General features: G+C 34.4%; 1 protein-coding gene across 8 annotated transcripts in view; it reads left to right on the top strand.

Annotated features, from left to right (window-relative positions):
• RBBP8 (RB binding protein 8, endonuclease) overlaps window positions 1-13,042 on the top strand; it is a 38,795-nt gene extending 25,753 nt beyond the window's left edge. For 7 of the 8 annotated variants that reach the window (XM_067290645.1, XM_067290644.1, XM_067290643.1 and 4 more), the window contains 9 exons: window positions 22-148; window positions 1,287-1,387; window positions 2,095-2,209; window positions 3,139-3,309; window positions 3,945-4,014; window positions 5,027-5,123; window positions 5,347-5,373; window positions 9,692-9,833; window positions 12,423-13,042. In XM_067290645.1, the coding sequence (XP_067146746.1) occupies window positions 22-148; window positions 1,287-1,387; window positions 2,095-2,209; window positions 3,139-3,309; window positions 3,945-4,014; window positions 5,027-5,123; window positions 5,347-5,373; window positions 9,692-9,833; window positions 12,423-12,520 (948 nt within the window). In that variant the 3' untranslated portion in view covers window positions 12,521-13,042. The remainder of the gene's footprint in view (window positions 1-21; window positions 149-1,286; window positions 1,388-2,094; window positions 2,210-3,138; window positions 3,310-3,944; window positions 4,015-5,026; window positions 5,124-5,346; window positions 5,374-9,691; window positions 9,834-12,422) is intronic. The other variant, XM_067290649.1, reaches the window with a different exon arrangement.
• Window positions 13,043-13,982: the final 940 nt, after the last annotated feature.

Below are 13,982 nucleotides of genomic sequence, written 5' to 3'. Positions count from 1 at the left end.
AAAATTGCAATATGTTGTTAGGTTGCCAGTGGCCATGTACCAAATAGAAAGAAAACAAGGACAGGACATGGAGAGTCTGAACCAGCATCTGTACTTCAACCAAACCCTTGTAGACTACCAAAAAATAAAGCACTGCAAAATGAACAAGGTAACTTTATGAAAATGTTCTCCCTCCCCTCCCCAGCCTATGCTATGGCTGAATAGAATTTTTTCATATTTTTTTTCTCCCACAGTAATCACTTCCTCTGTTTTCCTTCCAACTTAATCCCGTGTTATTTGGGACTTTTCAAAATCACCTCCAGCTTTTCAATCTGTATCATAATTTTACTATATTTCATAGGCTTTTCTTCAGTAGTATCTTGTATTCTTTTTCCGCTGTACAATAAATATATCGCTGGCTTTCAGCTTTAAACTCAACAGGCTTGCTGAAACTTGTTCTTTCTGGTTTATTTAGCATTGCTATTACTGTACAGAGTGGCTTACTGCAACATCTGAGTAAGAGATGTTGAAACAATCTCGGGAAGTTTGGATTTATACTGTCTACATCAAATGCTTGAAAACTGTACTTAAGTGTAAGGATAAGCCCTGTTGTTAATGTTTGTTATGATTCCTGATGATCTTTGAAAGAAATTTCTGCTCCTACTAGTAATGGGCAGGTTCTGCCAAATAATCCCCTTAGCAGGTGTTGTATCTTCTTTACAGTAAGTGATCCCATTCCTAACATTTTAATTTTCCCAACTGGGATTGCAGAATCGCTACTTCTGTACTCCTTAGCTAAGCTGTTACACTGCATCCTTTATTTAGAAATACTTGGGAATTTAAAAAAAATCTGTTAGCCATTCATGTTGTCATGTAGCTAGGAAGCTAAATGTCTACTTCACAAATGACTCCAGAGTCATCTCTGGAACAATGACCAGGAATGTCTTTATTACTTTAACTTTTGTATTCTTATTGATCTTCTATCCAATTTTAATATTAGTTCATTTACATAGTACAGGTATTTCTACTGCAAGAATATTTATTTATGTATCTCATACAAACAGATAGGAGCAATGTGCTTCCCAAATATGACAAAAAACTTATGATTACTCATTGCTTCTGAATCTTTAGATAAAATATGATTTATACCAGATTAGTATGCTTATCACTTAAGAATAATCAATCCTTAAAACCAAAGATGAATTGATCTTAAAAAAAAAAAAAGACATAATTTAGATGCTCTTGGGTGCTGTTGACAGAGTTTGATACTGATTATTTGTCTTTTTTGTCATATTCTCTGCATCCAGAACTTAAAGATAAATCTTCTTTAGAAAACCTTCAGTGGAGCATAGATCCAGGAGCTGACCTTACACAGTACAAAATGGATGTTACTGTGATTGATACAAAGGTAAACTGCTCTTTCTGTAACAAGTCCATATGTTCCACAGTATTGGGGGGGAAAAAAAAAAGTAATATTATGAACTTTATTCTAGATAGACCAAAACCACCACTTTCTAACAAAACTTTGAATTCAGCTCATTTGATATACGGTTTCACTCTTAAAATATTTGTTTGTACATAGTACTGTAAGTTATCCTAAGAAGTTCCAACCTTCTTCTTGTATTTGATAAACTTTGCAGGCAGATACTAAACATGAAACTGATTATTTTTTTAGACAAATAAATGTTCCAAATCTCATATTTTTTTCTGTAAAAAATGTTCACTGTTATATCACTTTATGTTAAGCAGTAGAAGATGTGTAAATCTTGACTATTATCTTTCTTTGATTTGCATGCAGCTTTACTGTTAGAGCAGGGTTGCTGAGAATTTTCCTGAGCTGTATTTGTTTTGTTTTGCTTATGGGATATCCTAAAATATACCGACTTCAGAATGTCTGTTTCTTAATTTCTGTATGCTTAATTGATACTTTGAGTTATTCTGTTACCTAGTTTCTGCATCTTTATCATGCAAATATTACTGCAGAAAAAATATCGGAGAAAAGTGTCTAAGAAGTTGCAATAACTGTCATTAAAGGGTTTTCAGATATGAAGTGTGACACTGAGTTAATCAGTTACATCTGAGTGCAATTATCATATGTTTGCTTTGTTTTTTCAGGGTGGTTCTCAGTCAAGGACTGGAGGGGAAGGTGTTGATATGGATTATACATATGTTAGTGAAAGTATGCTATTAAAAATGAAAAACCAAAAGCAAAACCAGGAAAGCAGTCCAGGTAAGACTTTTTTTTTTTTTTTTTCCCCTCTTTCATTTGCTTTTTTGGAAGAGGAAAAAATAATATGTATTATTTTCCTCTGTGTGTATAGATGGTAGAAAATGGTTTGCATTATAAAGTGCTGATGTATTTTTGCAGATTACAATGATCACCCAGTCTGTTTCCTAGTAGAATCAGTGGCTTTTTATTTTTTTAACCTAAAATAAAATGATAGGATTTGTTGAGACAGAACTAGTACCTTTCCTTTTAACATTGCTTAAGTTGTTAAATATTTACTATATTTCACTTCTGTTCTCATCTGCAACAAACATGCTTGCAGGTCAAACAAATTTGGAAGCTTGCTGTGTAATCATATCAAATTTTCTGTGGAAAGACTGATTTCATTTTTAATGAAACATAAATAGAGCTAGTACCTTTAAAATAAATCCGAATGTGTTTATATCACAGTTAATGTATGGTATGTGGTGATTTATGGCTGCAGGGCAGTGACTTCTAAGGGGGTGGGTGGGTGTGAAAAGTAGCTGCAACTTGATCACATTACCATAGTTTATCTCCTGCCCACAGAAGGTATTTCCTTGTGCTTGGATATCTCCATAGTTACAACAACAAAAAATTTGTGCGTGTAGTGTTAAGGTTAAAGATAAATCAAAGTGATTCAGCAATTAATCAACGTTTACCAATGGAATCAAGGTGTCTTTATGAAAAATAAGTAAGCATTATCCACATTTAAAAGACATAAAAGAACACAGAAAGAATAAATGTATTAACAATGTTAAGTTAACCAGTACTGGAGCTGAAAGTAGGTATTTGTTCTTTTGATATGCATTCAATCAAAATATACAAAAGCATTGTTTTTCTTGACTTAAATTGTTGGGAGACTGATTTGGATATTTATTATGGGTCTGGTTGGTTGGTTGTTTTTTTAATAGGAGGAGAAAAAAAAATGAATGATACCTTAACAGAAATGTTTGATCGGACAAGCCATGAAGAATATGAATCCTGCCTAGCAGAAGATAGTCCGTCTACATGTGATGAAAAAGAAACTCTTCATGATGATGAGCAGGATAAAGAAATAGCAGCAGCAAGCAAAAAACTAAAAAGTGAGGGTTTTTTTTGTTTGTTTGTTTGTTTGGTTTTTTTTTGTCTATTAGACTGGTCAAACTACAAGAGTTGATTTGAAATCAAGCTCAGTTCTCTTGGATCAAATATGCCAAAAAAACCACAAGCTCATTTTTCAAAAGTTCATGGGGGAATTCATTCGTTGCAAGGACATAACATAAATCACTTTAAAACATATTTTAGGAATTCATTTATATAGTCACCACCCAAATATGGGAGCTGTGATGGATGTTAATATGGGGGCTGTATAGCAGGATGACTCTTGAAGGAAATACCAGGTTTTGGCTGGAATTTATGACTGTGCATTGTTTACTTCCTCTCTTCCTTGATTTCTTAATGTTTTGTATTTTAGGCAACCTTTCCTTTGCTATTCTGCTCATCTTTCTTCTTTACTTGTCTTATTGCTGTCCTCCTGCTTCTCCAGTTATGCTTTTTAGTTTCTGGTTGATCCAATTCTGTATTATTTTTAGTATCTGTTTGAATTTTCTGCCTCAGAGCATACTGTACATGTCATCTTTGTATTTCTTAATAGCTGGTTAATCATTTTATAGACACATCTCCAGGCAGTTTGTTAACCTTATATGACTGTTGGTTTTTTCTGCATATATATTTACAGAACAGGAGGATAAACATGATAAGACCAAACAGAAAGCTTTTGTGGAGCCCTACTTTAAAAGTGATGAAAGGTAATGTAGTTTGTTTATTAATATAGGCATTTTAAGACTATTTTTTTTCCCTCCCCATAGAGATTTTTTCCTTCCATAAAGTAAGTCTGTTCGTACGCAACTTATTAGCAGCTGTAGGTGTACAAGTAGAAAATTTAGTTAGTTAGATAAAAGCTCAGGTAGGAAAAAAAGAACTATAAACAGTTTGAGAGGCATGTCCATCACATTAGCTAAAAAGAAGAGATTGCTACTTTTGCTTTTTATAACTTTATTGAATGCAATATTTCATAATCCATGCTGTTTCTTATAGTTACGTGGTCATGCAGGAGTTTATGATCAAAGATGCTATGGGTTACTTGTCCAAATAAAAACATTTCCTTACCTCTGGCTTTTTTGCCCCTTCCTCTAGGCAAGAAATCAGGAATATTTAATAACTGTACCTCTTAGTGCTGCATCTGTTGCCTTTCTGTCCAATCATCAGTGGTAATCTGAATCTTCATTTCATAATGATATTAAACCCTTCAGTTAAACAGTTATTGGCTTATTTTTTACCTCAGCCTGTGCCCTCTTTGTAGGGGAAGAAGGATTTTTCTAGTGCAGTTTTGAAAAAGAAAACACAAAGTTGAAAACAATCTGTTAGATCCCCAAAATACATTCCTCTTTCAGAAATCATTGCAAGAACTTCTGTTCCAGGCAAAATAAGTTTTTTTTTTAAACTAAAAAAGATTTACTTTTGAGTAAATTAGATGTAGTAAGTATTTTAGCCCTATGAAAAGCCATCAAAATCTGAGACACACATCTGTATAAAATACTATATTACATTAAAAAAAATCCTGGAACTGTTTTGCTTATAAAAATAGTCTTGTTCAGATGTGAAATGGAGAGTGGTTGGATATTGCAGGTATTTTGTGATTTTTTTTTTCTTTTTTTTCTTTTCTTAAGACTCTCCTTCATTGTGTTCTAAAAAAAGAAATTTTCCAGACTTGTAAAGGAAATAGATCTACTATCATGTGAAAACATTTTTGCTTTTCAGAAAGAATACTGTGTTAGATTTCCCTCATATTGAGGTAATTCGAAAGAAGGAAGAAAGAAGAAAATTGCTGGGCCATACTTGTAAGGAATGTGAAATAGTAAGTAGTGCTCTAAATTTTGGTCACTCTTGCATTTTAACTCTGCTACTATCAAAGTTCTAAAATGCTGTTGAAATTAGGAATACGGTTGCATCATCATCAGTACATACAGTAGCAAAGAAGTAAATGCTGTTTACTAGGCTGTTTATTAAGTTTTTTTTTAACTGTAGTAACTGCAAATAACTTGGAATGTCTTGATTTTTTTTCTTACATCTGTTTGAAGATAGAAACTTCTCACATCATGGATCCAGTAAGATTTTCATTATTTTAAAATATATATATATATATATATATATATATATAAGCTAGTCAAAGAATGATTTGCAAGGCTCTAAACATTAGCTCAAAAGCTTTACTAAAATTTACAGCTGCTGAATTAGGAAAGCTTTTTGTCTTCTCCAGCCATCTTAACCAGTGCAACCATTGTTCCTATATGTCGTCGTTTTGTTTTGTTTCTTGTGTTCTGGGGTGTCTGTATTTTCAGATAGCCACACCGGCATAGATGCCAATGTGTATATATGTGCAAATGCATACAAAAATATTTACAGATTTTAAAAAAAAGTGTGTGTATGTATGTATGTGCATATTTTTTATATATATATATATATAATGAGATTTTAGGTTTTGCATTACAAGTTTCCCTTTTATTACTCTAGCAAGTCTTTCCTGTCTTTCAAATTACTAAACTGCATTCAGATACTTTGTACAGATATAGAATATTGAGATTACTACCTATGTAATAAGAATATGTTTAATTTGGTCATTAATAGACTTGCAGCCTGGAGTTAATTAGGCTATGATCTAATACATTATGACATTCCAGAAGTGTGGATTAATGACTGAATAACGGATTCCCTCTGGAGCCTTTTCACTTAATTTCCATACCTATTTAGAACCAACATTTTTCTTAGATTCTTCTGCTATTCATTTTATAGTTGTCACATTTAGTTAGCTGAAGACATTTATTGGAATGTATTTTGAATAAAAGCATGTTCCTGAAAAATTGTCCTGATAAAACTCATTAAATGCAAATTATTAAGTTTTACAGTCAACTATAAATACCATTTTTAAAAATATGTTTAATTTAGAGAGTTTGAAAGAAAACAGGATTAAAAAAAATACTTCAGTCTATTTCTCTGGCCAAGTGTTGTGTCTTAACTATTTTAATTTCCTGTCTCTGCAAGCTATAGATCTCTCAGCAAATCCAGTTCTTGTCACCTTCTGGCAAGTTAATTAAATGGTAACCATGGTATTTGGAAACATTTATAGCCTCTGTTTTACAATACTAGATTTCTACATTAAGCTTTAGAAACGATAGGCCATTCAAGACAAATTTCTCAGAATGTATGGAATGCTTGGCTGTATCATTACACCATAAGAAAACTAGCTTTGAATGAAATGCTTATGGAAGAGGGGAGTATTAGACAAAGCATAAATGATGTTTAAAACATCTTGGCTTACTTATTAGCCATATGGTTTTGAAAAGTCTCTAAAGTCTGAGGAAATATTTAGGGAGTGGATAGAAATCAGTAAATTGCTTCTGGCAAGGCACTGCAAGCAGTGTATTTTGGGGGTGTACGGGAGTTACTTTTCATTCTAAGAGTGAGAGATTTGACTTCTGTACTTGCTTAGCAAAATGATATTTAAGTCCTTTACATCCTCATCTTAAAACTTTGTGGAAGCATCTCATTCACTTTACTGCATAGAACCTCTGATAAGAAGTCTTGTTATGTTTTGTCTAATGACTTTGACGCAATCAGAGAAAGATTATATGCAGGAGTTACTGGTAGCTTGTAAAAGGAACATTTGTTAATGTGAATATTCAATCTAGCTAGACTTTAAATAAGTAGAAGAATCAGATGTCTTTATGTACAATTAGATTACAGAAATGACTCTCTTAAGTGACTTTGATGCACTGAACTAATGAAAAGAACATTTTAAGGATCTGTTATCTTCTTGAGACTCCAAGTAAATGTAGAGCTCTGTAAACAGTTCTTTACAAAGAAGGTCCTGCAGGATGGGATTTTCCATATCTTTTCACATATGGAGGAACATAGCTTGAATGTTTGGGGGATTGTAAGTGCTGTGGATAGAGAGATCAATGTTAATACTTCTCTGATCTCGATCTGATCATCATTCAAAAGACTAGAAAATGTCTGACAGTTCTTTTTTCTTTTCTGTTTAGCAGACATATGTAACTCTTTCATTCTCTGTCAATGCCAATATATTTCTAAAGGAGCCAAAATAAAAAACAGTGGCTTTTTGATTTCTATTGAATAATTATTTAGGTTGGTTATTGATTTATCTTTTTATTTTCTGTTCCTGCAAAACTTTATTGTGTATTTTCATTGTTTGATCCATAAAATTCCCCACCAATCATAACTTTTTTTTTTTAAGTCTAAAGAAAGAATGCAGCACTGCAGATTTTTAACAAGCTGTTTTCTAGAATTCCAAGCTGTCTGAAGGACAAACGTAAAGCCTACTGCTAATTATCCTTCAATAAAACTTGGCTGTTAATCTGGCTGGTTTAATTATGTACTGCAGAATTTTTACAGTTAATTCTGTTGACTTAACACCCTGTCATTTTTAAACGTTATCAGTGGAAACTGATGTGTACTTAGATGATAATTACCTATGTCACTTCTCTCATCAATCTCTAGATCTTCAACTTGGTGCCACAGACATTTTTCCGGCTGGTCTCTGAAGTCCAGTTCAGTAACCACTGATGTCCACTTGAAAAGTTCTGGTCTAGGCCCTGGGTTTTTTTCCTGTTTGAGGGAACATTGTATAAAACAGTGGCAAACACTTTCAAACTAAGTTTGTCCACATTCACTAACTGAAAGGGGTTCTACTGTTGGGGCTGTAGTGGGCTTAGTGCACAAATATTTTGTAGAACCTTTTACTAGGGGCTCATAACCATTCCTGACTGCTTTCTATGGAACTGGCAGTTCATTCTACCCTACGTACCAGGACTTTGTAGAAGACAGACCAGTAATCTCGTATCTTGGATACAACCTGCTAACAAACTGAATCTCTGTTCTTCAGAGAAACCTACATGTTAGATTAAAATTCCTGTACTAATGAGGGCTTTTAGAGGAAAATATGTTCTGGTGTCAAACTTTGTAATGAGACAAGAAATTTGCATTACTTTCTTGGGGGAAGAAAATTTACCTCAGTTTCAGGCAGAGCTACACTTCCTGTAGCCTACAGAAACATTAAAATTTAAAAAAAAAAAAAAAAAAAAAAAAAAAACTCCCACCTTTCTTCCCATTTCATGCAGCTTTGTCATGTTTCCCCCCCCCCGATTGTGATTACTCTATTATCTAAACAAACATCAGTGTGTGTATGTACATGTCTGTCCATCCATCCACTATCTATCTATATATGTATATATATCACTGTCTTGGGGAACAGGATTTTTATGCCTATTTTATACTTCACCTGTCATCTATTAAGGAAAAAGCAATCTATTGGTCCACTTGAATATTCCAAATAAGTAGGCTTTCTGTGAACCTTCTACCAGTAGATGGAGACAGGTAGTAAAGTAAACTCTGACACAAATGTTCTGCTCCTTTCGTAATCCCCACTCTAGATCACTTGTTAGCTGACTGAGGTTTGAAACTGTAGTTTGCCTCTCTGGATCACAATACTGTATTACTTTGGTAGAATTGTTTTATTACTTTTATGAGGGCCAGGTTTCTTGTGCAATCCAGACTGGGATTTTCAGCTTGCCACTTGAATCAAATAGTGCATTCAGCTTTGAAAATACTTCAGTACTTTATAATATGTAGGTTCCAAATTGCTATTTTGGGGAGATGCTAACTAGAATCACAGTCTAAAACACTAGAAAACTGCACTAAAAAATGTCTTTTTGTGATGCTACACATGGGAACCACCCTGCAAAGAAGCCTGCAGAGTATACACTTTTCTCAGTGCAGCCTCCAGCACAGCTGACAGATAAGAGAGTGGGTAGCCAGTTTACTTACATACTCTGGAGAATCCCCAGCTGGCAGATAGTTCCTGGAATCCCAGTGTCAGTCAGCATATGTTTAACTAGCTCTTTTCACACTCCTAATTTGAGGGTAATGAACCAGGAAGCATTTTGACTTGTTTGCTGTAAATACTGTAAATTTAGACACTGAAGAATTTTGTAGCATAGATTTTTGTAGCATGGTTTTTCATTTTTTTCTATTTTATTTGCAAATACTAAAGTTTAGACTCTTCATTATAAAATTCCCATCTATTTCAACCCCTATGCTATTTAGCTTTATAAAATCAATCACTGGAACTTTTGACGTAAGTAATTATACACATGCATAAACTTAGTACCTATGTTATGTTAAAAGATATAAATCTAACAAACAAGACACTGTAGGGTTATACTTAATCTGTCAGTTCCGTAAACTTTTAGGATAATGGCCAGATAACACATCTTTACTCTTGGCTATTCTCACCAACGTATTTAGATAACTATGTTAATAAAAAGTGATTGATAGTTTCATTGTGTAATGCGGTTACTCGTTATGTATGAATTTGTTAACTTAGAATTTTTATTTTCTAACATTTAGTATTATGCAGACATTCCAGCAGAAGAGAGAGAAAAGAAACTAGCTTCCTGTTCAAGACATAGATTTCGCTACATTCCTCCAAGTACACCTGAAAATTTCTGGGAGGTTGGATTTCCTTCCACCCAAACTTGTGTGGAAAGAGGTTTGTGCATAAAATGGCTTATAAAGCACTTCTCTTGCAGCTGATTCTTTCTAAAATGGACTCCTGAAATTATCTGTATTTCATAAAGCAGCCTTTCTCACACAGTTCTGTTGAGCTCCAGTTACCTATCAGCAATCATTACTTTGAACAAATACTGCCTTTTTCAGCAGCTCCTAGAACACAAAGGAGGAGGGATTATAAGGAGGCTTTTCTCAGAGCCTAGATAGAGAAGGTGGAAATAATTGAGGTTTTCAGAGAATTTAATTAAAACCCTACTTGTCTTTGAACCAAAGCAAGAACTAGGTTGACACTTTAAGAGGCAAAGGCTGAGAGATGGTGCTTGCTGAAGACGGACAGGTAGCATTGTTGATCTTTGTCTGGATCTTTAGAGCTCCCTAGTATCACATAATAATGGAAAGGTTGAGAATAGGGTGTGAATAAGTAGTCCTTAATACATACACCCTGGCTATTAGTGAAACTCAGAAGCTGTTTTTTTGACTCCTCTTCACAGAGAAGATTGTTCTTTCCATAAATAATTTTTCTGAAGCCTCTGGAGCTTGGAATAAAACTAAGTTTTATTCCTAATGACTTTAAAACCTCCTGAGTTTATACTATACTGTATGGATGTTCTTCAGAAGATGTGAAATTCATATGTAAGGAGTCCTAGGTGAACTCTCTTTGAGTTACTTGTATATTAAAGTGTATGTTGTTAGTTATGAAATATTGATCTTTGCTTATTTTTCTCTATTCTATAGTTTCAGGTCAGGCATAGGAAAATTTAGCTAGGGTCATGTATGTGTTCTTGTGTGGTAGTGCTACAATATCATCCTTAATAATCTTTCAGAACAGATATCTTTTTTTTTTTTTGAGGCTTATATAAGCAGTATGAGTTGTATAATGAGTTTTAATCAAGTTGTACTGAGTTGAGTTCATTTAAATTTGAACCTGTGGTTCCAAGGAATAAAAGCATTTCAAACATGGGATTCAGAATTTTAAGCCTTTCCCATTGTGGGGGTCAGATTTCCTGTTGAAGCCTTAGTTAAGTTCCCCTTCATTAAATATCCGCTGCAAGGGTTTACACTAGTTACTAGGCTGTTAAGCACCCTTGGGCTTGGTTAGGCTGCAGGAAATGGTTCGTTCTTTGCCTTAAATTCTGCCTGGAACCATGTGTGGAAAATGAAATCCTTCCATCCAGCTAGCCTGCACCACAGGAGTGCTGCTGAACTGCCACTTCCTCAGTGAGTTACCTGTTTTCTCTCTTGTGTATGCAGTTAGGCAGGGCTTGATTAAGGATTTCTAATCCATTACTTCTTCACCTTAGACAACAAGATAGAGAGGGAGAAATCTCAACACCCTGGAGCCTTCTCTGGAACTTGATCATTATCCCTTCCAAGAAGACCAAATCACAGTACTTCCTTTTCCAGCCTGGTTGCCTTTTCCCGTTGCAGCCAATGAGAAAGCTGGTCTGAACAAGCCATGTCCATTTATAACTTCAAGGGATAAAGATAACCTGTTAGGGAGATTGTTACCACCCGTCTGGAATCTGCTTGCAACCTTGTTAAAACTAGTGTCATAGCTGCCTCATTGTTCTGCTAAAGCAACAGCTGTTGGGTTGTTTGCAGTCCTCAGCAGGATATCAGAGGCAGACTTTAGATCTCCCCTCTCTTGGCAAAGGCCATATTATACAAGAGTACAACAAGAAATCAGAAAACAGAGAGGGAAGATGTACATACAGCATGACAAGCAATTGCAGTTCTCACTCAGAAATAGTGGGGTGCAGGGGATGTATTTTCTGTCTCTTAATGGTATCTTGAAGCAATTGTTTTTTAAATAATTGAGAGTTGAACAGAAAGCTCTTTTCCAACTATGAAGTACAACTCTACTATTCTTACTTCAGCAGATGTTAGCACTGATAAACAGTAAGGATTTGACAAAAGCCAGATGCTGTAACTGATTTGCATAAAATTTCTGCTTACTGTCAGTGTTAGCTAAGTTGAGCATGTTATGGAAATTTTCTACACATTTTTCTTATCAGAGAGCAGTTCAAGGTGTGTTTGAGTTGTAGGTTACTGTTTGGCTTTTTCCAGATGGACAGAGTCTTTAATAAAGAAAGAATGTTCTTAAAACAGAGGGCTGTATTATTTAGACCCATAAGGCACATGTGCCTAAAGCTTCCTGTGAAAGACTAGAGAATACATTTTAGGAAGTGATTTTTATTAAGCAACTCAGCTTGCAGTAATTTTATATTTTTTACTCTTAGAAAATCTTTTATAGTAAAGAATGAAACATGCAATTTTGCTTTGACTAGATGAACAGTTCATAGTCTCTCTTCTCCTCTGTAGCTTCAATATTATTTGTTTGTGTTGCATTACTATGCAGTCATTTACTGGAAAGCAACTAAATATTTTCATTTATGATAGATTCTGTCTAATGCACCCTGGTATCTCTAACTTTTTCTCAAGTGAGAACCATTTGCCAAAAGAAAAAAAAAAAGTCAAATTTTTTTTGAGAGTAAATAAAAAAATGAAACAGAAGTTGTGTGTTTCTATGTTGTATTTCTTACATCAGATTTGCTCTCATTCTTTTAAGGATACATTAAAGAGGACCTTGCTCCCTGTCAGCGTCCAAAGAGACGGCAGCCTTATGCTGTAATGTTTTCTCCAAAAGGCAAAGAACAGAAGACATAAGTGATGGAGAAATACAGCACGCCAACCTGAGGGATATCCTTCCTGTCCTTAGATATTTATAGTTAATATAAACTTGAAATAAAGAACTTTGTTTTCTACAACAATAAATCATTTCATTAAGTACGTAAATTTTATAAAATTCTTTTGAAAATCTGAAGTATGTACCAGGAAGCAAAACTATTTAATGTATGTTTGTTTCATATTTTTATTAATACATTTCATATTGATTTTTGCACCTGTCAGACAGTGAGTCTCCCATTTTTCTTTCTTTGAAGTCAACAGCTAAATTCTAGCAATTCCTATCTAAACTTTGTGTCAGTGAGTAACTGCTTTGAAGTCCCCAAGATCACAGTTGCTCATGCAAGGTCTAAATGTTGCCTGTCAATGGGAACAGAAATGCAGATTTTGTAGGGTGCTTCCATTTTGCACTGGATTTTTATATATATAATATATATATATAGCCTTCCTCTCTTGGCAGTAATTGTTATACCTACTTGTAATAAAAATGTATTTAATATGAAAGGTATCAACTGTTAATAGTTTGGAGGTATAAAAATCATTCAGTCTAAGCGTCTTTCTTAAACTTTTGGTGTTAAATATGTAGCACCACATTTTACTCAGCATTTAAATTAGAATATCCATTTTTTTCCTTTTTTTCTTTTTTTTTTTTTTAATTTTGGATCTATTTGTATTCAGTTACTATGTGTCATTTATTGATATGGAAATAAGCATTTTCTTTTAAATCTGGATGACGGCTATGCTTGGGGTTTTACTAGGTGATGACCAGTGCTGTCCACTAGATTACAAGGCATTCTCTAGAGGCATTTTTAATGAGTTCATGGTAGCAAGGAGAAGTATAGGTAGTTTCCTACTGGCATATGGATAGTAAGAACATACAGCATGACCGGGCAGGGCAATGCTTTTACACAGGCAGGCCAAAGATTGTTAGAAGATATTTGAAAGAAGTAATCCCAGGTAAGGCCCAGCTTTCTTGAAAGTTCAAGCTGTTCTCCTTCACAGCAGGTCCACTCTGTGCTTTTTTGGTGATATGAAAAGGCTTAATTAAATGAAAAGCAAGACCATTTTCAGGAACTCTTATTATTACAAAATAACGCTGTGAGGGTATAATGTAATATGCTTTTTTATGTATAGTGTTTGTAGGAAACTTTTCCACTTCTGTTTTTTTTTCTCCCCCCTCCCCCCCCCCCTTTTTCCTACCTCTTTTTCCACCAGTATGCCTGGGGGCATGATTTTTCTTTAGTCCTCCAGTTTAATCCTGCCACTCTGATCCTGGTGCAAAAGCATACGTTTTAGGCTGCTGTATCCTCCAAAGCATGAAGTAATAAAACTCTTTATCCTTATATGTAGGAATAGAATAATATGTTCAAGCAGTGTGTAGCCAGGGAGAGTCTCAACCAATGAGAATTCTGTTTAAACAGAGATCATAAAGCAGGCAACTATT

The sequence above is a fragment of the Apteryx mantelli genome, chromosome 2 (genome assembly GCF_036417845.1).
Source record: "Apteryx mantelli isolate bAptMan1 chromosome 2, bAptMan1.hap1, whole genome shotgun sequence".
In the NCBI taxonomy this organism is placed as follows: Eukaryota; Metazoa; Chordata; class Aves; order Apterygiformes; family Apterygidae; genus Apteryx; species Apteryx mantelli.
The sequence above is the reverse complement of the archived record's forward strand: the minus strand, read 5'-3'. Positions and strand labels throughout refer to the sequence as shown.